The 23,451-nt window shown below is 45.0% G+C and overlaps 1 protein-coding gene across 2 annotated transcripts; it reads left to right on the top strand.

The window, feature by feature from the left end:
• The first annotated feature begins 14,707 nt into the window (after positions 1 to 14,707).
• Positions 14,708 to 18,198, top strand: LOC132026255 (T-cell surface glycoprotein CD1e, membrane-associated-like). Of its 2 annotated transcripts, none has more exons than XM_059414167.1 (6): positions 14,708 to 14,900; positions 15,204 to 15,500; positions 16,087 to 16,365; positions 16,562 to 16,840; positions 17,251 to 17,299; positions 17,424 to 18,198. In XM_059414167.1, the coding sequence occupies exons 1-6, from the start codon at positions 14,840 to 14,842 to the stop codon at positions 17,596 to 17,598; spliced, it is 1,140 nt and encodes a 379-aa protein (XP_059270150.1). In that variant the 5' UTR covers positions 14,708 to 14,839; the 3' UTR covers positions 17,599 to 18,198. The 2 variants fall into 2 exon arrangements, with proteins under 2 accessions (XP_059270150.1, XP_059270149.1); XM_059414166.1 differs by having other exon boundaries at positions 14,709 to 14,900; positions 17,203 to 17,299.
• The last annotated feature ends 5,253 nt before the right edge of the window (positions 18,199 to 23,451 follow it).

Here is a 23,451-nt window from a genome sequence, read left to right as displayed (position 1 = left end):
TTTCATCATTCTTTTGCCTCTTCCATAGTTTTTTAGGAGCCCCATTAAAAAAAATTCAAACTCATTTTTATTAAAACAGCAGGAGGAGGAAGAAGGGGGAAACTTTGAGTGTATTTTTTATAGAAATTTGGGAAGGGAGGTCAGAATAAGCAGAGACTTTGGAGAAGCCAAAGTATTGGAAGCAATTTTCCCATTCTAGGAGAATGTGAACTTTAGGATTGGAGAAGGTTTGGAGAAATATGTTGCTTCCTCTCTTCTCTGTTAGCACAGCTGGTGACTCTCAGGACGCATTACACTGCACCTTACCTTAGAGTGAGGCACCCTTAGCTATCACCTGGGGCCCCAGTGAGTGTGATTTTTGGAGTGTGGACGATGAATTAGCAGCAGGAATAGTACCTATAAGCTTGCTAGCAACAGAAGTCTTCAGGCCTACCCTAGACCTCTTGAATCAGGAAATGCAGGAATGGGAACCAGAAATCTGTATTTTAAGAAACCTTTCTGCTCGTTCTGATGTACAAATAAGTTTGAGAAACGCTTCTCTAAAGATTTCTCAGCATTGTACTATTGACATTTTGGGCCGGAAACTTCTCTGTTAGGGAGGGTTGTCCTGCGTGCTATAGGATTTTGAGCAGCATCTCTGGCCTCTACCCACTAGATGCCAGTAACACTTCCCCAGTTCTAACAACTAAATGCGTCTTCAGACATTGTCAAATGTCTCCTATGGGGCAAAATGGACTCCAGATGAGAATCATGGTCTAAGATAATGAACATAATTTAATCCCTCTGCTTAGTTAGAATAACAGGTTCATAGTGTGTATGTGACCTAATTTGGTCCAATCCAGCTAGAGCCTGAGTTTCCATTTGGTGGTGGAGGAAGGAGGGGCTCTCTTTTTGGATGGCATCATATGCCTTCAAAATTCAAAACTTTGCTATAGAGTTTTGTTCCAAAAGCAAAGCTGACCCAGGAATGGAGTTCACAAATAAAACAGAATGATGGAATACAGGGCCAAAGGTCAGATCAAGCTATACCTGCAGACTGTCCTTTTCTGAGTATCTTAGTTATTGGAATCTAACAAGTTTCATTTTTCCTTTTGAATCAGTGGGGCTGGAACTTCAGTTGCTTAAAAAAGAGGCAACCCATGGAATGGGAGAAGATATTTGCAAATGACAGTACAGACAAAAGGTTGATATCCAGGATCTATAATGAACTCCTCAAACTCAACACACACAAAACAGGCAAACATATCAAAAAATGGGCAGAAGATATGAACAGACACTTCTCCAATCAAGACATACAAATGGCTATCACACATGAAAAAATGTTCATCATCACTAGCCATCAGGGAGATTCGAATTAAAACCACATTGAGATATCACCTGACACCAGTTAGAATGGCCAAAATTAACAACACAGGAAACAATATGTGTTGGAGAGGATGTGGAGAAAGGGGAACCCTCTTACACTGTTGGTGGGAATGCAAGTTTGTGCAGCCTCTTTGGAGAACAGTGTGGAGATTCCTCAAGAAATTAAAAATAGAACTTCCCTATGACCCTGAAATTGCACTCCTGGGTATCTACCCCAAAGATACACATGTAGTGAAAAGAAGAGCCATCTGTACCCCAATGTTTATAGCAGCAATGGCCACGGTCACCAAACTATGGAAAGAACCAAGATGCCCTTCAACGGACGAATGGATAAGGAAGATGTGGTCCATATACACTATGGAGTATTATGCCTCCATGAGAAAGGATGAATACCCAACTTTTGTAGCAACATGGATGGGACTGGAAGAGATTATGCTGAGTGAAATAAGTCAAGCAAAGAGAGTCAATTATCATATGGTTTCACTTATTTGTGGAGCATAACAAATGTCATGGAGGACAAGGGGTGTTAGAGAGGAGAAGGGAGTTGGGGTAAATTGGAAGGGGAGGTGAATCATGAGAGACTATGGACTCTGAAAAACAATCTGAGGGGTTTGAAGTGGCAGGGGGGTGGGAGGTTGGGGTACCAGGTGGTGGGTATTATAGAGGGCACGGATTGCATGGAGCACTGGGTGTGGTGAAAAAATAATGAATACTGTTTTTCTGAAAATAAATAAATCAATTTAATAAAAAAAATTCTGATAGTCCTATGATCTCTGATGTCTTGCAATAGCTCCTTCATTTTTTTCTTCTACCTTTTATTTACTCTCCCTGTCTCCTCCCTTCTCCAAATCATCCCTCCAACGTGGTTTGTTGGGCTTATGATTTTCCTCTGATTGTCCTCCTGGAAAACCTTAATGCACCCATGATTTAATTATGACCTCTGAATGAATGACCTTCAGAAATAGATCCTCACTCTCAAATACAAGGGCTTTCCAACTCTTTTTGAGGGAGTGTGCATGTGTCCATGTCTGTGCAATTTCTGCTAGTATATAAAGATATGTTTAGGGCGCCTGGGTGGCTCAGTGGGTTAGGCCGCTGCCTTCGGCTCAGGTCATGATCTCAGGGTCCTGGGATCGAGTCCCGCATCGGGCTCTCTGCTCAGCAGAGAGCCTGCTTCCTCCTCTCTCTCTCTCTGCCTACTTGTGATTTCTCTCTGTCAAATAAATAGATAAAATCTTTAAAAAAAAAAAAAAAGATATGTTTAAAATATTTTCACTTTGCTTCTAGTACTCATGTTAAATTAACTTATTAAGTTTAATATTTTATCTGGAGATCCTTTGGATTTTCTATACATAATCTCCTGACATCACGAAATATGAAAATTTCAATTGTTTTTTTTTTTTCCAATCCTTCGATCTTCTCTTGCATTTTCTTGCCCAATTACACTGGCTGTGACCTCCAGTACACTGGTGAATAGAATTATTGACAGCTGACATTCTCATCTTTTTTTTTTTTTTTTTAAGATTTATTTATTTATTTGAGAGAGAGAGAACAAGAACAGTGGGCAGGGAGGCAGAGAGACAGGGGAGTGAGAATTCCAACTCAGCATGGTGTCAGATGTGGGGCTCAATCCCATGACCTGAGCTAAATCCAAGAGTCAGATGCTTAACAGAATGCACCACCCAGGTGCCCCCCATCTTTTTACTTATATCTGACAGGAATTATTCAGGAGTTAATATTAGTTATAATAATTGCTGTGTGCTTCATGTTCACTTTTAAAAAATCAGATTAAGCACTTTTTCAAATTTGATAAAAACTTTTTATATTCCTTACTATTATGGATAGTTGTTGAAATTTATTAGGTGCTTATTCTGCATTTCTTGAAATGACAAAATGTTTTATATCTTTTTTCTCCTGAATGTGAGGAATCACACTTATTGATTTTCAAATGATAAATGAAAATGATGTTTCTATGAACTATCTTGTTATAATGTATGTATATGGATTCAGTTTGAATATTTTATTCATTTTTTAGAATAATTTCCTTGTCAGGACTTTTTGCTTCATAAAATGATTTGGAAAATCTTTCTTTGTATCTATTCTCAGGGAAGTTTTGTAGTTTTTCTCCCCCCCCCCTTAAATATTTGGCAAAATCTATCATTGAAGTCTAATACTTTGTTTTTGTTTGTTTGTTTTGGTGTGGGAAGGATTTTAAATTTAACTGCTAATTTCTAAAAATATGTATAGGCTTACTCGAATTGTCCATTTCTTTTTGTGTTAGGTTTGGTAAGTAAGATTTATCCAAGTTGTTCCAATGTCCAGTTGCTTATCAGCTTGTTCATAATGTCCTTATTGTCATTATCATCTTTTTACAAGATCCTGGAAATTTGTTCTCTCTTTGGTTTGTTCTTTCTGTTTCTCATTTTCACAGGGGCTCATCAATTTTATAAAGTTTTCAAAAAGTAACTTTTGGCCTCTCTGGTTCTCTCTACGAGCGTTTCATTTTATTATTTCCCTCCTTCTGCAAACATAACCCAGAGATACTGTGGGTTTACTTCCAGACCACCACAATGAAGCAAATATAATAAAGTGAGTCAAACAAATGTTTTCATTTCCCAGTGCATATGGAAGTTTCATTTGTACTGCACTATAGTCTAATAAGTACACAGAAGCATTATGTCAAAAAAATGTACTTATCTTTTGTTTTTTTTAAATGTACTTATCTTAATTGAAAATATTTCATGGTTAAAAAATCTAATCATCCTCTAAACTTTAAGCAAGTAGTAATCTTTTTGCTGGTGGAGGGTCTGCCTTCATGTTGGGGGCTGCTGATTGATCAGGTTGGTGGTTACTGGAGGCGGCAGTGGCTGTGACAATTTCTTAAATTAGACAACAGTGCAGCTTGCTGCACTAGTGACTCTTCCTTTCACAAAGGTTTCTCTGTAGTAAGTATGTTATGCTGTTTGGTAGAATTTTACCCACAGTAGCACTTCTTACAAAATTGGAGTCAACCCTCTGAAACCCTGCCACTCCTTTATAGAACAAGTTTATGAAATATTCTAAGTCCTTTGTTGTCATTTCAAGAATTTTCACAGCATCCTTACTAGGAGTGAATTCCAGCTCAAGAAGACATTTTCTTTGCTCATCCATAAGAAGCAACTCCTCATCCATTTGAATTTTATCATGAGATTGCAACACTTTAAATATAATAGCAGTGAAAATGTTTTTGAAATATTGCAAGAATTACAAACTGTGACACAGACACCAAATGAGCAAATGCTGTTGGAAAAATGAGCTGATGGACTTGCTCAATGCAAGATTCCAAAACCCCCTTTATTTGTAAAATATGCACTATCTGCAAAGCCCAGTAAAATGAAGCTCCATAAAATGAGGCATTTTCTTTGTATTTAACCTGTTGTAATCAACAAATTCCAGTGTGTGCAAGAGGGGGTTTCCCATACACAAGCCCCAAGAAAGTTTCTGACACCATTGGGATGTCCTACAACAACCCAATGCAATTGTATCTATCTGGAGGGAGCATCAGATCCCACCCATCAGACTTTCAGCCCTTCTGAAACTGTGCATCACACTTGAGATGCCAGTTGCAAGTTTAGGTGGTCACCTGTGTGTCTGACCATCCAGCTATAGACGGGAGGTCCCATGACTTCTTCCTTGGGTTTGATCCATTTGCTGGAGTGGCTCAAAGAACTCAGATAAACATCTGATTTTACTAGATCATCAATTTATTGCAAAAGAATATCACTCAGGAGTAGCCAGGTGACAGAGATGAACAGGGCAAAGTGTGGAAAAGACCCTGAAGCTTCTTCCATGTCTTCCCGAGTGTACCATTCCCCTAAGTCTGCCTGTGTTCCCCAACCTGGAAACACCCCAAACCAGTCTTTCTGAGTCTTATAGAGGCTTCATTACATATAAACATGGCTGATTAAATCACTGGCCATTCACAACTGATTAAACCTCTAGCCTCTCTTCCCTCTCCTAGGATCTGGGGCAGTGGGACTGAAAGTTCCAATCCTCCAATCACAGGGCTGGCTCCTAACCTAAACAAGGCCCCATTCTTAGGTGCAATCTAAAAGTCACTTCATTAGCATAAAAATTACTCTTAACACTTAGGAAGTTCGAGGGTTTTAGGAGCTCCATGCCAGAAATGGGGACCAAGTACATATTTTTTTATTATAAATCATAATGTTACTTCTAACTTCTTAATGTAGATGCATAAGCAATTTATATTCAGTCATTATTTTCTTCTATGTCTTTCTAAGCCTAAAAATTCCTCTTAGGGACACCTGGAGGGCTCAGGCAGTTGAGTGTCTGACTCTTGATATCAGCTCAGGTCATGATCTCAAGGTCTTGGATCAAACTCTGCGTGGGGCTCCATGCTGAGCACGGGCCTCCTTAAGAGTCTCTCTCTCCCTCTCCCCCCGTCCTTCCCTTGTCACTCTCTCTCTCTCTTTCAAAGAAATAAAGACAAAATGATTTAAAATAAATAAATAAAAATAAATAAATAAATATTCCCTTTAAGCAGGGATGTTGCTGCATATCAGAAAGTTTGATAAGCGGCATTGAATTTGTCAGTTCAATACATTTTCTCATCAACATTAGTTATCTGGAATTGGTATTTCTGAGTTTCTAGACATGGAATAATTTCTGGTTCTGCTTTCGTCTTTGATTTTTTTTAGTTTAATTCCACATCTCAAAAAAACATTTTGTGTGGTTTTAAACTTTTGAAATTAATTCACATAAATTCATGAACGTGTTGTCATTTTTTTCACTTCACTGATGTATCATTGATACATAAAAATCACAGACATTTAATATCTACATCTTTTTAAAGCAAGAAATTGAATATTTATTTTTAATTTATTAAAAATTAATATTATTTTAAAATACATTTAAAAACAAAACAACAAAAACAACACTTAACATGGGATCTATCTTCTCAGTGTATTTTCAAGTGCACAATTCCATATTGTTAACTCTAGGCACTAAATACAACAGATCAGGAAGACTTATTCATCCTGCCTGACAGAAACTTCAAATACGTTAAAAAACAATTCCCAATCTCCCTTCCCCCTCAGCCCTACCATTCTGTTCTCTGCTTCTGTGGGCTTTGATGATTTTAGGTGCTTCATGTACGTGGGGTCTTGCAGTTTTTGTCCTTCTGTGAGGAGCTGATTCCATTCTGTATAATGTCTTCTAAGTTCCCAAATGGCACGATTCTTTCTTTTAAGGCTGAATAATACTCTGTTGTATGTATACACCACATTTTCTTTATACAGTCATCTGAGTAAATGATACATGTGCACTTGAAAAGAATATGTATTTTTCTATTGATAAGTGTTGAGTTCTAAATGTATCAGCCGAGTCTTCTTCATTAAGTGTGTTGTGTGAGTCTTATACATACTTGCTGATTTGCTTTTTCTATCATTCAGAAAAGTACACTTCAAAAAATATCCACCACTATTATACATTTGAAAAATATTTTCTTTTTAAAAATATGTTTTCCTTTTTATCAGGGTTTGCTTTATAATTTTGAGACTAAAGGCCTAGATGTGTACAAGTTTACAAATGTCCCATCTTCTCTGAGAAGCATTTCCTCCTTTACAGCCTCACCTGTGTGGTTAGTTTGTCATCCCTTAGTGCTAGCCTTGCACCTGCTTCCTTGTGACTCCTGTTGCCATAGCGTGTCTTTCCCATTGGTTGAAGTTTTCAAATCTTCTGCTTACTGACACACATGGTGTTTCTCTTATGAACATGATCTGATATAGCTGTGTTCTGTTCAGTTGGAGAATCCTTATCTTTTAGTTGGTCTACTTATTTCAGGATAACTACTGAAACTTGGGGTTTAAATTTAACACACACCCACTTACTCCTGCCTCCCTCTTTTCCAGTCCCTTTTATATTCTTTCCCTCCCTGACTCCCTGCCCACTTTTGGATTAAGTATTTTTTAATTATATTCTCTCCCTATGTAAGCTCGTTGGCTTCATGGTCCTTTATAATTCTTTTACTGGTCATTCAAGAAACATTTGCATCCCTCTGAAGCTTATCAAATGTATTACAAGTTAGTATTTTATCACTTTGTGCCAGTGTGATGACCCTAAAACACTTTTACTTCATCTATTCTCCTGATTTACATGCTGCAGTTGCCATATATTTTAATTTATTTCACAGAACAAAGTTAACATTTTAAATCAATTCAGAGTTAAATTTATTTACATTCATTATTGTTTATTTGCCCTTTGCAGCGCTCACCGTGGCAGTCAGTGTTGGGGCTTAGCAGTGTCAGCTGACCCTATTTGAACAAGGAATTGCAATTCCTCAAGTGTGGATTTCAATCTCTGTGAAGTCTGTTCTATTTTTTTCTATTTCTGACTCACTGGCAGTACTACAGTAGAGGGTTTTAGAATGGAATCTTCTCAGGTCTCAACCTGGAGCACCACGCTGCTTACCAGGGCTTTTCTTTCAATTAGGCACCAAATTCCAGTATTTGTCTCCTTTAGTCCCTTGGTTCTGTAGAAGTTTCTGTTCAACTTCTTGGCCTCTCGGGTGCCACTCTTGGGATTGGCAGGGACTTATCAGAGAAAAAAAAAAAAAAAAAGATTCCAAATGCTGGCTTTCAATTCTCAGGACTTCTTTCTTTTCCTGGATCATGGACTTTCCATTCCTCACAGCCTGGAGAGGTCTCTAATGTCTTTAAATAGATGATATTTTTCAAAATCTAATTTTGCCAGCTGTTCTTAGCAGGATGATTTACCCTAAACAATGTAACTAATCACTACCAGTGTTATTTTAGAAATCAATAAAATTGGTTAGGACCATGACCTTGAAAGTATAAAGATTTAGTAATCAGGGAGGCAGATAGAAATGGATTGACCCATGATATTAGCACATTCAGGGAAGACATTGTTGTTTTCTCAAGCTGCAGAGATCATCAATGATGATGTTGGTGGTAATGGTGATGATGATGATGATGATGATGGTGGTGGTCGTGGTGGTGTTGGTGGTGTTGATGGTGATGATGATGATGGTGATGATGGTGGTGGTGGTGGTGTTGATGGTGGTGGTGATGGTGAGGATGATGATGATGATGATGATGGTCTTAATATATTTTTTTTAAAGATTTTACTTATTTATTTTTTTTAGAGGGGGAAGGAACAGAAGGAGACAAAGAGAGAGAGCGAGCCTTAAGCAGACTCCCCACTAAGCAGGAAGCCTGATGTGGAGCTCCAGCTCATGACCCTGAAGATCATGACCTGAGCCAAAACCAGAAGTCAGGGGCTTAACCAACAGAGTCATACAGGCATCCCAGTCCTAATAATTTTTAAGGTTTTTTTTTTTTTGTGTGTGTGTGTGTGTGTGTGTGTATGTGTGTTTCACATTCTTTGTTTCATCCTTAAAATAACCCCATGAGGAATGTAATATAGTTGTTCTCATTTCACATGTGGATGCTGTAACTCCTAGAATTGTGCAATTTGTTTGTTACATCCACATAGAGCAAGACAGCCCAATAATACTCTTGTTTCAATTCTTTTTTTTTTTTTTTTTAAAGTGACTCTTGGGGGAAAGAAGAACTTACAACACTTTTCATATAGTTTCAGAATAGGAGTAAAGACAATTTTAGAGTTTAATTGCTCTCAACTTGGGGAGCTGGTTTACAAGGAAAAGTTAAGGCAATGGATAGCAGAGACAGAAATGGTCATGGACATGGGCAGGGGTAGGGGTGATAGTAATTCTTAAAAATGTAGTAAAATCCAACATATAAAATAAATATGCACAAACCCCACAAATATAATAAATGATGAATAATATCTTAAATGGGACAAGAGGCATTCATCTTCCTTCCAGAAGAATTCCAAATTATCTATGTAAATATTTCCTTTCCAGGAGATAGGGCTTGATTACCTGCTCTCGAGTGTGGGCTGGACTCACTTCCAACGGACAGAGTGTGGACAGGTAAAAGAATAAATTTACAGTGTAAAAACCTGGCAGATGTCCTTAGCCAAATGATCAAGGTGATTATCACCAGTCACAAGTCATGTTGATAGCACAGGCGCCTCAGATGGTCTGAAGAGAAGGGCATGCCGCCTCCATAGTATTCTTCCTTCAAACCCACAACCCAAAACTGGTCACGAGAACAACATCAGACATCCCCAAAGTGAGGGAAATTCTACAAATATGACCATTACACTTCCAAATCAAAGTCATGGAAACAAGGCAAGACTGAAAAAACTGAAATGTGTCACTGAATACAGCATAATTCCCTGGGTTGAAACTTGGAACAGAAAATAGAAAGTAGTGGAAAACCTGGTGAAATCCAAGTAAATCTGCCCTTTACTTCATGATAATTATATTAAGGTTCATTTCTTAGTTTCAGCAAATTTGCCACAGTTATGTAAGATGTTAATTTTAGGGAAAACCAGGTCAAAGACATCTCCATACCATCTTTGCACCTTTTCATTAAATCTGAAATTATTCTGAAATAAAACATTTCTTTAGAAGTCCTAGTAAAGTCCTAAGAAAAACCTAAGAAGGGCAGAGTTCAGAGTTCTTAAAGTCTGTTAACTGTTAAGATGACCTACACAAGTGTGTGCCTCATGAAACAGCACTTGCTCTGAGAACATACATGCTCTAGGACAGAAACTAGGAACAGCTGAGAAAAAAGTTCCTGGAGTATGAGCAATAGAAAGAAAAATTTAAATTAGAAATAGATGGACAACATGATGAATTAATTGGAATAACAATACACAGGCTGAAATTCAGCATCAAACCTGTTATTCAAATATTTTGTCTTTGGACCTGTTCATGAACCTGCTGAAAAGGGTCAGGTCTCCCAGATGGAGAGAACCAGTACATGGGTTGTGAGAAACCAACCTTCCCCAATGGCTGCTCCATCTTCACGCCGCTTGACTCGTAGTGCAGGGGATGAAGGGCTAGTCAAGGTTAGCCATAGAATATAAGATATCATGAAGTTGGCAGCGTGGATGGAGAAGCGTAGTCCTCCAGACTCCCTAAAGGAAGCACGACCATGCCCAGCTGTCAGGGGCTCCAGTCTGGGCTGAACAGCATCAGTCTTTGGGACTCCAGATGTGAGGCGAAGGTCTGGTTCATCTGTGGGTGAGCACATTTGAATTATAGGAAGCCATAGAGATGTAGATAAAGACTGCAAATTATTACTTGTACTTTAGACACTAAAACTGCACTTCCTAAAACTAAATTAAATTAAGTTAAAAATTAAATTAAATTAAATGGTGTACTAGGCAGTACAGAATAGAACATCTCCATCATGCAGATAGTTCTTTTACAGAGCACTGCTGTAAGACGTGGTGAGCATAACTGAAAACTTCTTAAGCCACATCAATAAAATGCAACTGGAAGTGCGGAGAAAGACAGGGATTTTCATGGACTTAGGCACTGTGAGGACCTCAGAGTGTGCTGTTCTTCAGGACACGTGGGTCCAGTTCATGTCAACGGCCACCACTGCTCTCAGACATGACAGGTGGTGACTGTGGATGACGGGGCCGAGGACCTCTCACACAGGTTTTCAAAAAGTGGGAGGTACGGGGACACATTCGTGAGTTCATGGCAGCATCACCACTGAGCTCTTGGGGGACCTGAAGGAAAAACATGGCAAGGGGCATGGTCTGAGCCAGAAGCCTTTTCATGTCCTTTTACTGCAGTTATCCGTGACAACGTCGGCTTCCTCTCTTCACATGAATGAAATGGTTATCTAGGGAAATCTCTTTGAGAAAGAATGAGGCTCAGGCAGAAAATGTCACTGAGCTTTAGAATTAGATGAGGAAGGAACGGAATTCTAAACCTCCTGGAAATTAGCCATAGGAAGGCGCTGACTGTGTGTGCAGTTGGAAGATGAAGCATTTGCCGATACCTAGCAGAGGAGGAAGGCTCAGGAAAGGCTTGGTTAAGCGACGGTCTAGGGCAGTCTGCGCTCCCGTCCATGTTCTTCCTGAGGCTAGGCTGGAAGGGCAAAACCTTCAGAGGCAAAGATGAGATTTTGTTACACAAAACTGTGGTCAGCTACTGACTGTAGATGTAGTAAGAATTGAGGCTATTTTATGCTTTCTGTGAACAGTTTGCTGAGTTCACATTGTTTATTCCAAAATCATTAAAGTTGTTAATCAGACATCTTTGCTGGAAGAACAGGAAGGTCCTCATAGGATTACAGAGTTTCCAGGAGTAGCAGATGGAACATCTCCTTACATTTACACAAACGTGTTCCAAAACGTGTTTGCTGTGTTAAATCAATTCTAGGTGATCCCCACCCCCACCCCCAACCCTTTCTTTCTTAGGAAGATTAATTTGTCTAAAACCACAACTCGTGATGGGTTTCCAGGGAACCTTTCAGTTTGGGCAAGAAGTTTTACAAAAGGGATCTGGGAATTTGAGGGACAGACACAAGTGTAGGAGGGGAAATTTCCTCTTAAAAGAGACCTGACCACAAATGGTAAGGTTTTTTTGTTTTGTTTTGTTTTGTTTTTAGTAAAAATCTGTGTTTCTACACTAAGGAAATTTTGTCAACCAAGGAGGAAATAATTATGCCATTTTAGGTAGCAAGAAATTAAAGTTAGGTGTTTTTCCTGCAGAATTTGTCTTCTGTGTGTTTTCAGTTTAAAAGGAATCCCCTTAATGGTTTTGTTCACCGTTGTTGGGTTGCTATCAGGAAATGATTTCTTTTTGCTCAGTTCATTACAGTGACCTGCAGATTCCGTAACCTCCAAATAGCAAACTGTTGTGTGGTTTTACCCACGTAACCGTGATTTCTCGTGGAATAAGGCAACTGTTTTATCCCCAACTTACTTTTGCTTTATTTTATATTGTACATGATCCTAAAATTCCTCAAATCAGTACAGTTACTTGTGACATGGATGTTTGATGTATGTCATTCCCAGCAGTTGGATGTAGAATTCATATATATGTTGATGTGTGTGAGTCCTTTTATTCATACCGAACCCTACCAGGACAAGAAGTTTCTAGCCTCCCTCCCTACTCTTGATTTGCTCTACTGTTATATTCTCAACGCCTGGGAAAAAGCCTGGCACATAGTTCAGTGTTAATCAGTGAAAGAAAGAACAAATAAATGACCAAACTTCAAGAGACTTGTAGATTTTCTAAGATACAGATGTAATACTTATTAAATTTAACTTACAAATGTAATTTGAAGAGGGACAGATTTGTAGACACCTACACTTCTGGCTGTGGCACCACGTGTGTGGCAGGTTTGTAACCCCCCATGCCACAGCCCTCATGCTGTGAACCACCTGATACCTCCACCTGGAGCCTCAGTCTCAACGCGACCAGACAGATCTGTGCACCTCAGTACCGTCCCTGCAAACTTGCATCATCGGCCTCTGTGAATGGCACCGTCTTTCTCCTCTTTGGCTGATGCCAGGGCCGCCACGCTATCTCTGTAATTCCATTCCTCTCCACCACTAACACCGTCTAGTTTTCTACAAACACCATGATTTATCCCATTTTCCTGACTCCATTTTGCATTGTGTTCTTGGTCAATAAGAGATGTTTGAAATAATCCTATTTCTCTCTCTCTCTTCATTCCCCACCCAGGCTTTGGTGGGGTGATATGCAAAGTGATTCTTCCATTATTACTGACTCTTTTTTTCTGAAATATCAAACAAATCTTGGAACACTGAAAAACTTTACAAATACATTTTAAATAGTTATTTAAAATTAACTCTCTCTTTTTAACATATTTGGATACGGGGGTTTCTCACATCATTTCTTGGGTGCTTCCTTCAGGTCGATTTTGGTTTTACTCAGACAACTGCTTTCATGAAAAGAGTGTGTGACATATTCTTTGGGGTTTTGAGTCTTCAAATATGGATTAATTTTGGTCGCATCAGAGAATGATAACTTGCTTAAATAAAAATTTGGGGATGATCTTGTAATAGATCAGAATTTTGAAATGTTTCCCCACAGCCTTGAGTGGGAGGTATCTGAAGTCAGTGTCATTTTTCTTTGAAACTAATCAGCATTTTGTCTGAAACTTTGTAGGGCTTTTCTTTACCCCTAGAATTAAGAAATAATACCAGGACAAGATGGGGTATGGGCTTTTTCTAATGTTTGGTCACGATTCTGTGAGTCCTCTCTACAGGAGAAGTCGAGATTTCAGGTTTGTTTTGTTTTGTTTTCTCCAAGGGGCTTCAGTCTCTGACATCTTTGTCCTTGGCAAATGTTTTGTTTTGTTTTGTTTTGTTGTTTGTTTGATTGAGGTTTCTCCAAAGTTAATGTTTGAGACTTTATTTTTTTTATTTTTTTAATTTAATTTTGTTTTTTTCAGTGTTCCAAGATTCATTATTTATGAATATTTTGACAACAGGTATGTTCTGACTTCACATCAGCTTGATGAATCCAGGAAAACCAAACAGAACAGCGGTATTCCAACTGGCTTCAGGCTACCCTGGCCAGCATCCCGAGGGGAGCACAGGTAAGGACTCCACATGGTAACTAATTCTCCCAGCAACACGACAGGCCGCCAGCATGCTTTCCTTGCTCCAGCGGAACTCCTCTTGGCCAGACACCCCCAGGGGACACCAGTACTCCCAGGCCATGAGCTGAGCACCCTTCACACCCAGAGTGAGGCTTGCCCACGGACTTCTAGACTAATTGGGGTGGGGGACCCAAGGCCCCTGTGTGTTCCCTCCAGACCCACTCATACCACTCAAGTGAGAATTACCTGTCTCCCCGCTGTCGGGGCAAGCCCACCCTTGGACCCTTTCAACAGAGGTAGCTGGTCTGTTGGCGGAAGCTGGGCACAAGGGCCTTTTCTTATTAACAGGCTGCCTGCATGGCTACAGCTGCTCCCTGTCGTGGTGGTGGTACAGCAGCTCTCCGGATGTCCTGTGTCTTCTGACGCTGGTTTGAGAAGAACAGAAGGAAGAGACAGAGGGGGTGAGGGGAGGGAGAGAGGAGGGGAGTGGTGGGGGGAGCAGTGTCGAGAGGGAAAAACAGGGGCAAGTAGAGGATGAGGGTTGGGGAGGACCACTGAGAGGGAGAAGGGGTTGCAGCCGCTGGACGAGGGGCTGCTGGACAGGCCATGAGCGCCGTGGGCCTCGTCCACCCCCTCAGGACACCGAGAACCCACGTGTGGACCTGATTCCTCCGAGGCCAGAAGGACCTACGTTTTCCAGCCAGCCCGGGCTGCAGACTCTGTCCGGGGCCAGGACCCCTCCGACAGGGCGTGTGCACAGGGGCGGTCAGGGGAAGCAGGGAGAGAACCTGGAAGCCAGAGAGTGGCAGAGACGGAGGGGAAATGAGAGCCCCGGGGGCTGCGCTGAGGAGGCAGGAGGGCTTCTCTGACAGGGAAGTGGGCAGAGTGGGAGGTGTGCCTCTCTGTGGCAGGGGAAGCCAGACAGAGCAGGAGGGTTCCGAGGGCAGTGGTGTTTGAGGCCTGTGGAGGCTCCTTCGCCTGACTGAGCCGCAATGCTGCTCCTGCTGCTCCTGTTCTCCGAGGGACTTGTCCAGCGCGGGGCAAGCGCGAAGGGTAGGAAGGGCCCTGGGAAGGCGCCTGAGACTGGGCGCAGCAGGGGGGCGTCTGGGAGGACCTGCGGGAGGGAGCAGGGCTCCCACTGGACGCCCTCGGTGTCTGCATGCCAGATTGCCACCAGGCAAAGCCTCCTGCTCCAGCTCTCTCCTGTGTCTGGTTCTGGGGAGAGGGAGCAGGCCCGGGGAGCGGCGTGGGCTGGGGAGTGTGTGCAGGCTGTGGGACCGTCTCCATGGCTCCACTCCCACAAGGGCTCTCCCTCGCCATCCTCGCATACTCTGTCTGCATGGCCTGGCTTCTCAGCATCCCAGGTCCCAGGACCCCCTCGCGCAGCCGCAGAAGAGCCGATCTCCTTCCGTGTGCTCCAGACCTCCTCCTTCGCCAACAGCAGCTGGGCATCCTTGCACGGCTCAGGCTGGCTGGGCGAGCTGCAGACGCACGGCTGGGACAGTGTCCTGGGCACCATCGTCTTCCTGTGGCCCTGGGCCCAGGGAAACTTCAGCACCCAGGAGCTGAAGAACCTGCAAAACCTCTTCATGCTCTACTTCCACGGCTTTACCATCGAGGTGCAGGCCTTTGCCCACGAGTTTCAGTTCGAATGTGAGTTCCTTGTCCCAAGCCCATACCTGCCCGAAGGCTCCAGCCCGCTTCCAAAGGGGCTCTGACCTCACCCAGTCTTGCTGACCCGTTCCCTGTCCCCGCTGGGCTCTCGCTCTCTCTTCTGCCTCAGCAGTCACCTCCGTCCCCAGTCCCCCCGCCCACCCACCAGAGACACAGATGAGCTGGCAAGGACACAGCCCTTCACAGCGTTTAACCCGCCGTGTTCTGGCTCCTTGCAATCGTGTCTCCCTGTGGTCTTCCGCCCACCACCCCTGACCCCAGACATGGCCTTTCCGGCCAGTTCTGCCCTCCCCTGTCCCCGGCCTGAGAGTCAACCAGGCCCAGCCTGTACCTACCCGTTGCCAAGGGAGCCCTTCCATCAGGCCCTCAACGCCCCAACACCTTCCCATCTAGCCCGTCTGCATCAATTATTCCTAAATACCTCCGTACCTTCACGTTGTCTTCCCACAAATCCCCTCCCCTCCCGCACCCGACTCCAGCATGCTGTGTGATTGCAGAGAAAAGCTCCCAGACGGCTTACTTCCCTTCCCTGTAACTGTTTCCACATGGCTCTGTCCACCCCCAGACCCCTTTGAGCTCCAGGTGTCAGCCGGCTGTACGGAACAGGCCGGCAAGGCCTCGGGAAGCTTCTTGAATGGGGCGTATCAAGGCTCCGATTTCCTGAGTTTCCAAGGAAACTCCTGGAAGCCGTCTCCAGGAGCCGGGAGTCCGGCTCAGAAGGCTTGCGAGGTGCTCAACAACTACTTAGACATCAAGGAAATTGTGCAGACCCTTCTCAGGGGCACCTGCCCTCGGTTCCTGGCGGGAATCCTTCAAGCTGGGAAGTCAGAACTGGAACGACAAGGTAAGCTTCCCGGCACTTTGAGCTTCATGTTCTGCCCTTCCGCGTCCACATGCTGGGAGGCTTGAGGGTGGGGCTTGAGCTTGGGATTGTTCCTTAAACGAGGGAAGGAAGTGATTACTCCAGCTGTGAAGACCACCGAGTCACGGAGCTCGGCCCGGGTGCCCCTAAGCGCCTCGTCTCCTCGTCTTCTCTCCAGTGAAGCCCGAGGCCTGGCTGTCCGCCGGCCGCCCTCCCGGTCCCGGCCGTCTGCTGCTGGTGTGCCACGTCTCCGGCTTCCACCCGAAGCCCGTGTGGGTGATGTGGATGCGGGGTGAGCAGGAGCAGCGGGGCACCCGGCGAGGCGACGTCCTGCCCCACGCGGACGGGACGTGGTATCTCCGAGTGACCCTGGACGTGGCGGCCCGGGAGGCGGCCGGTCTGTCCTGCCGAGTGAGACACAGCAGTCTGGGAGGCCAGGACATCGTCCTCCACTGGGGTGAGAAAGAGCTGGGGCCTGTCTGGGAAACAACGGTCCTGGGGCTGCTGAGGGAGGTGCTTGGAGGCAGAAGGGAACACGCTGCACCAGAGGACCGAGGTGGGACCACCCAGAGAAAGAAGGGCAGAGAGTGGGCGCCACTAGATTCCAAGCAATGGAGGAAGGGGATTGGAGTACTGAAGAGAAAGGGAAGAAGGCCCTGCTGACTTGGGCAACAGATGGGGTGGGGACTGGGGACACCGAGTCAGGAGGAATCGAGATGAAGTCTTCAGATGCAGAGGAACATTCTAGGAAGGAGGGAAGCATTGATGGTGGTGCCCACGGAGAGCCTCGGACACTGAAGTCCTTGTTTCACGTCCCAGGCGGCGGGAACTCCGCCGTGCTGACCCTGCTCTGTCTCGTGGCCGCAGTCAGCCTGCTGGTGCTGCTTGCGGGGCACTTCTGCTCGAGAAAGCACAGGTGAGCCTCTTCTACTTCTGTTTCTCCAACTTACCGGCTCATTCTTCTTTCTCCCCCCCCCCCCCCGCCCCGCTCTCTCTCCAATTTCCTTCCTCGGGATGAAAATCGTCTTCTTCTCCCACAGCTCCAACCGGAAGGCCCTGGCGCCCGCTGCCTCCAGTCCTGACTCGCCCACCGGGGCCGACGGCCAGGGGCCCAGGACTCCCGGACGCCAGGTCTACACGCCGCAGGAGTCATGGATCAAAAATAGATTTTTAAAGAAATGGAAAACAAGCCTAAACCAACTCTGGGGACGTTAGTTTTACCCAGTGCATAATGTCCTTTTCTGCTTCTTCAATAAGGTTTGTGCCTATGAGCAAAGCATAATTTTGATGAAACGGCTTGTTGCAGCAGAAATCTCGACCGCTCTGGGAACCTGTCTTACCGCTTCCCATCATCCAGCAGGATCTCTTCTGCGTGGCCGCGTGGCAGTTCTCTGACGCTTCAGACTCTAACTCGGGTGCTCCTTTCACAGGGAAGCGTCCCTGCCTTGTCCGACTGAGAGCACGTCTGCCCTTCCACGACGGGTGGGGTCATACTAAACACGCTCATCTCTTCCTACTCGGAACACTGCTTATTTATATCTCGACTTTTCTGTTTTTTCCCGAGTTGCTTGAACGCAGGATGTAGGCGTTTGGGATGGCACCTGTAACCCTAACCCTGACCTGGATTCGGGGCCAGATTCTCGGGCATGTCATCTACGCAGGGCTTGCTGTCTTGAAAGGTTTCATAACACTTGGAGGTACTGCGTTCTCACTCTGGGCTCGCCCCACAAATTACGTAGCTGGTTCAGAGTAAAATGTTTCTCAGTAAATGCTGCCTGAAATAAATTTGTGTCAAATTCAGTGATGTTTTCTCAATCCATGCCCCTTTGACCTCACGGCACCATCTGGCTGTGTTCTCATTAAAACTCTTTCTGGGGGCACCTGGGTGGCTCAGTGGGTTAAGCCTCTGCCTTCGGCTCAGGTCATGGTCCCAGGGTCCTGGGACCGAGCCCCACATCGGGCTCTCTGCTCAGCGAGAGGCCTGCTTCCTCCTCTCTCTCTCTGCCTGCCTCTCTGCCTACTTGTGATCTCTGTCTGTCAAATAAATAAATAAAATCTAAAAACAAACAAAACAAAACAAAACAAAAGAAAAAAAACAACTCTGTCTCCCTGACTCTGTAACCAGAGGTGAGGAGGGCAGGTGTGTGCTCCAGACGGCTCTGTGACTGGCGTGTCAGTGCGTCCTCAGAGACATCTCAGGAAATAATAACAGCAGGTATCTGCCGTCAGAGCAGGACGGAGCATTCCCACGTCTCTGAGCCTGGGTGTGGCCACATTCGCCTTCACATGGCAGATACTCAGGGAAGAAACTCCCCCTTGGAGTGGTCGGGAAGAGGACGAGGAGATGGAGGACGGGCAGAGTCAACGGCGAAGGAGAAGAGCGATCGGACGCTGTGCTTACGTCTCGGACGCTGTGTTCACGTCTCTTTATTGGTTCAGGTTATTATGATAAATATTGGTATTATTACTTAGTTTCCCCTAACTTTTAAAAATACAGATTTAAAAACTATCTACTCAACTCTGAGACACATTGTCTGAGCCTGCAGGAGAGCAGGAAGCCGGTGCGGTGTCGAGTTCCTCCAGATGTGCAGCCGATACCACCCCTTAGATGGGACAATTGAGCACCGTGTGCAGATTTCTTAGTGGAAATGGGTCACTCTTCATAGTGGGCATTTTCAGGTTAAGACACAGGGCTCCGTGGCCCCTTATTCAGGCCATATGCTCACTCAAAGACAAGATTTTGGGGTCTGGCCTTCCCCCACCAAGTCCATCCCCTTCTATACGACATGTTCAGGCAGCTCGGATAGAGGAGCCCCGGGAAGAAGGCAGAAGTTTCCAGGCCGTTTGGAGCACTCTGTGATGAAGTTCGAGGTGCCCTCACATGGCACAAGGCCACAAGTGGGGGCCTCTACCAAAATGAAGAGTCCCACGGAGGACTTCTCGGTTCCTAGCACAAGTGTAGGATGCAAATATAGTTCAGATGATCCAATTGGATGGACCTTTCCCCACTACTCTAATTTTTTGGTCACAATAATCTTGAACCCCTAAGATGCCTGAAGCTCGGTTCTCAGGTCCCGTGTCCACCCGCCCTCCCGAGTGTGCGTCCTGGGAGGCTAGGCTTCTCTCCATCCTTCACTGTGCCAAGCTCCTCAGCTCTAGACCATTATTCTAACTCTTCCCTCCGCCTGGAGCCGTCTTCATTCACGCTGATCTTCTGTGGATGATTCCAAGACAACGTTCAGCTCTCAATTCAAGCGTCATCCTCACGCAGAGGCCCTTTGTGGCCAGTGTAGCCCAAGTGGCCCCTCTTTCTCAGTCACTTTCTATTCCAATGTTCTTTAGTTATTTGTGTTAACTATTGGGTTGAGCTGAAATTATCTCATTCTCTTTTACATATTAGTGCCCTTCCCACCTACCACGTAGGTACTGTGACATCCCGTATAGATCTGTCTTGACCACATATGAATCCCAGTGCCTAGAGTGTAGCTGGACATACAGGGGGTGACCAAAGTTATGTTTGTTGAATGAGCAAATACCATCATCTTTGACTTCCCAGAAAAGATCTTAGAGATACCAGTTCTCTAGGAAGCCCTAGGTTTTTGGGAGGTGACACGTTTCCAAAGTGCTGGTGTCAGTGAAAGATGAAGTGCGTCCTCAACATTGTGGCCATGTGGTCACCGGCGACTCTCTCTTTCCCTTGGGCTATTGTCTTGATACACGTAGCCAGAGCTCGAGATGCAGGTAGGGAGGAAGGCAGGAGGGAGATCTCAGAAGTTCCCCTCAGGACTCTTTATACTGTGAGTGAGGACACCAGTTAACTACAGAGTGCTGCTCTGGGTGTCTCAGCTGCTGAACTGTACGAATAGTCACGGAGTGTTTTAGGGAAGGATGATTGTTGAATACAGCGATTTTCAGGAAACTCTGGGTTCCTAAATATGATATCCTAACCCGTCTTAGCTCTACTTCCAGCAAAGTCCCGTAGTTGAGTGGTGGGAGTATGTTTGGCTGAGGCACAAGATACGCACCCAGAAGTGATGGACTGGGGCTGCCTACACATGTGCATCCTTTTCCTCTCTCCCCTCAGACTGTCACAGATGAGCTCAGAGAGAGCCCTGGGGTAAATGACTGTATTGCCGGATACGTTTGGAGAAGTTTGACACACAGGTTCAGGAGATTGTCAGAGAATCTGGGTGTCATCCTAGTGTAGACCTTCAGGTTGGGTAATCTCATGTAATTTAAGCTCCTGGGTGAGGACCTAGTGTTTAAGAGCAAAATGTGTCACCTCATGACCCCAGAGGACAGCTATCACCTACTACTCTTAACTGTGTGCTTCTGGCTGAACTCCTGGAACCCGGCTTATTTCTCTGGAGAGCCAGGTGTTCTAGGTAGTGAGGGGTCACCCTCTCCACACCCGCCAGCTGTAACACCGAGAAGAAGATCTGATCTGCTGCCTGTCCAACCCAGAGCTTGCTGCATTCTGTCACACACACAAATGTGGTACAAACACTACAAGGTCATTTGGAAGCAGAGATGGAGGCATGATTCCTGGTTGCTGGTGAATTCTCCAGGAGTGGCAGTGACTATTGGAGGAGGCTGCAGTGGGACCATGTGGGACCAGGATGCGCTGGGCCACGCTTAGTCGCCATAAGACCTTGGACAACCACTGCTTGAGAGAACGCTCATCTCCTGTCTTCTGCCTGAGAAACGAAGATGGCCAAGGATGTGGAGGACTTGGTTACATGGAGCAATGCTCCCCGGGACAGGGATCCAGCCTCCCAGAATGCTACCTGCTGGGAAGAGAGATTTTTATGCAGAACGTGCTGTGGAGCCCTTGTTGGGGGGAAAGGTCATGATTTCAGGGTTGTAGGATTGAGCCCCACATTGGGCTCTGTGCTCAGTGTGGAGTCTGCTTTGGATTCTTTCCCCTCCCCTCTGCCCCTTCCCATTCTCTTGCACACGCTCTCTTTCTAAGGAATGAATAAATAAATAAATTAATAATAAATAAGTAAGCGAAGTACCTATTTTATGGTACAGTTAAACCTGATTAGATACTAATAAACATCCAAATGCAGTCAGCTGTGCAGAAGACACTGTCCTACACGCTTGACACGTATTAACTCATGTGGTCCGCACAGTAGTTCTGAGGCAGACACCGTTATTCCCACTTTACAGATAAGGGGACAAAGGGCACATAACTAGTAAGCGACGTAGGCATCTTTGCTCCCAAACCCACGCTTGGCCAGTACACCACACCCTCAACAATAACTACTGGAGGCCTGCCTTGTGGCAGGTAATGAAATGCAGCAGAGACACAAGGCGAAACCCCTTAGACAAAGAACTTCCACGGTAGTGGGGTACATGGTGGGGAACATGGGAGGAGGTCCGTGAGTCGGAGCCAGATCCTAAAGGGGCCTCCAGGGCATCTTTAGGTAAAAGGAGATGAGCTCTCAGGTGCACGGGCTATTTGGCCTCACCACTGGGGGACCACAAAATGGGGTGTAATAGCACATACTCCCACACCCTGGTCTGCTTCTCTGTACTGGCACTAACTGAAAGTCTGTCTCAGTGTTGCTCACCAACCAGTCTGCAACGAGGATTACCAGGTGCACCTGATGGGTTTTTCCTCTCTGGTCATGCCCCCACGGGCCCCAGCCTGCTGCCCACGGGGTTGCTTGCAGCATCTTCAGGACCTCCACCACCACTGGTACCCAAAGGTTCTCACCAGCTCTCAGGTGCCTGCACGGGAGGGATGCTCCGAAGGGGGGCAGGGGTATGGCTTCTCCCCCGTTCTTTCTCTCAGGTGACGTCCAGTTCTAGAAGCCACCTCCCTGGTGTTTAATCTCCTAAAGCTCTAGTGTGCAATAACATTGGCTCTGGCTCTCACCCAGGTCTTGGGACCCAACGAAGACTCTCTCCACAGCTTTTTCTTCAGTGTCAGTCGGCTGGCTCACTAGTGACATCATACGAGCTATGACATCATCACAGGACATGAAAGACTACAGTTGCAGTGGAGACACATAAACTCAGCTGCTTATGTTTTCTTCTAGAATAAAAATGGAGGAAGGAAATGACCAAGAATAAAAGTATGGAGAAGGAGAAGGATTAAAGAAGGGAAGATTCAGCTGAGTGTATTTGGGAATAAAGTTCTAATTGTTTTTACCAGGGAATGTTTAAGTCAATAACTTCCACGTTTATTTTAATTTTTAATTTTTTTAAAAAAGATTTTATTTATTTATTTGACAGAGAGAGATCACAAGTAGGCAGAGCAGCAGGCAGAGAGAAGGGGAAGCAGGCTCCCCGCTGAGCAGAGAGCCCTATGTGGGTCTTGATCCCAGGACCCTGAGATCATGAGCTGAGCTGAAGGCAGAGGCTTTAACCCACTGAGCCACCCAGGCGCCTAATTTTAATTTTTTAAACATATATTTTAAGGACATTATTACTGGAAGCCTATGTTGTGATAGGTAATGAAATACAGCAGAGACATAGGGTGAAATCCCTTACACACAGAACTTCCACAATAGTAGAGGGCAGGGAAGACAGACAATAAGCAAATTAAAATACTCTATGTAAGATAATGACATGTGATACGATTTCAAACTGATGTGGGGAAGGGGATCAGAGGCAGGTAAATGGGCTATTACTGCAAAGACAGTGGTCAGAATGGGCCACTCTGAGAAGGTGGCTTTTGAGAGAAGACCTAAAACAAGAACCAGAACCATGCCATGCAGGTCAGGGAGAAGAGCATTCATTCCAAGCCAAGGAACTGCAGAAGAAAGCCCTGTTATACTGGGTGTGTTCTTAAAACTCTTAGCACTCCAGCATGGCCGGCTTATTGAAGTGTGTGGTGGGGACCATGGAAGGGGGTAAGGCCTTTGAAGAACATCAGTCACCTACTTTCTGACACAGAAAATGAAGCAAATACATCCCTGAAAGGAATCTCTTCTCTTCTCTTCTCTTCTCTTCTCTTCTCTTCTCTTCTCTTCTCTTCTCTTCTCTTCTCTTCTCTTCCTCCTCCTCCTCCTCCTCCTCCTCCTCCTCCTCCTCCTCCTCCTCCTCCTCCTCCTCTTC

The sequence above is a fragment of the Mustela nigripes genome, chromosome 10 (genome assembly GCF_022355385.1).
Source record: "Mustela nigripes isolate SB6536 chromosome 10, MUSNIG.SB6536, whole genome shotgun sequence".
NCBI classification, from domain to species: domain Eukaryota; kingdom Metazoa; phylum Chordata; class Mammalia; order Carnivora; family Mustelidae; genus Mustela; species Mustela nigripes.
The sequence above is the reverse complement of the archived record's forward strand: the minus strand, read 5'-3'. Positions and strand labels throughout refer to the sequence as shown.

Excerpts from the sequence above, each read along its gene's own strand:
- LOC132026255 (XM_059414166.1), top strand. The coding sequence starts at position 14,840 with ATGCTGCTCCTGCTGCTCCTGTTCTCCGAGGGACTTGTCCAGCGCGGG. Across the intron at positions 16,841-17,202 it reads GGACATCGTCCTCCACTGGG|GCGGCGGGAACTCCGCCGTG; the intron begins GTGAGAAAGAGC and ends TTCACGTCCCAG. Across the intron at positions 17,300-17,423 it reads TTCTGCTCGAGAAAGCACAG|CTCCAACCGGAAGGCCCTGG; the intron begins GTGAGCCTCTTC and ends CTTCTCCCACAG.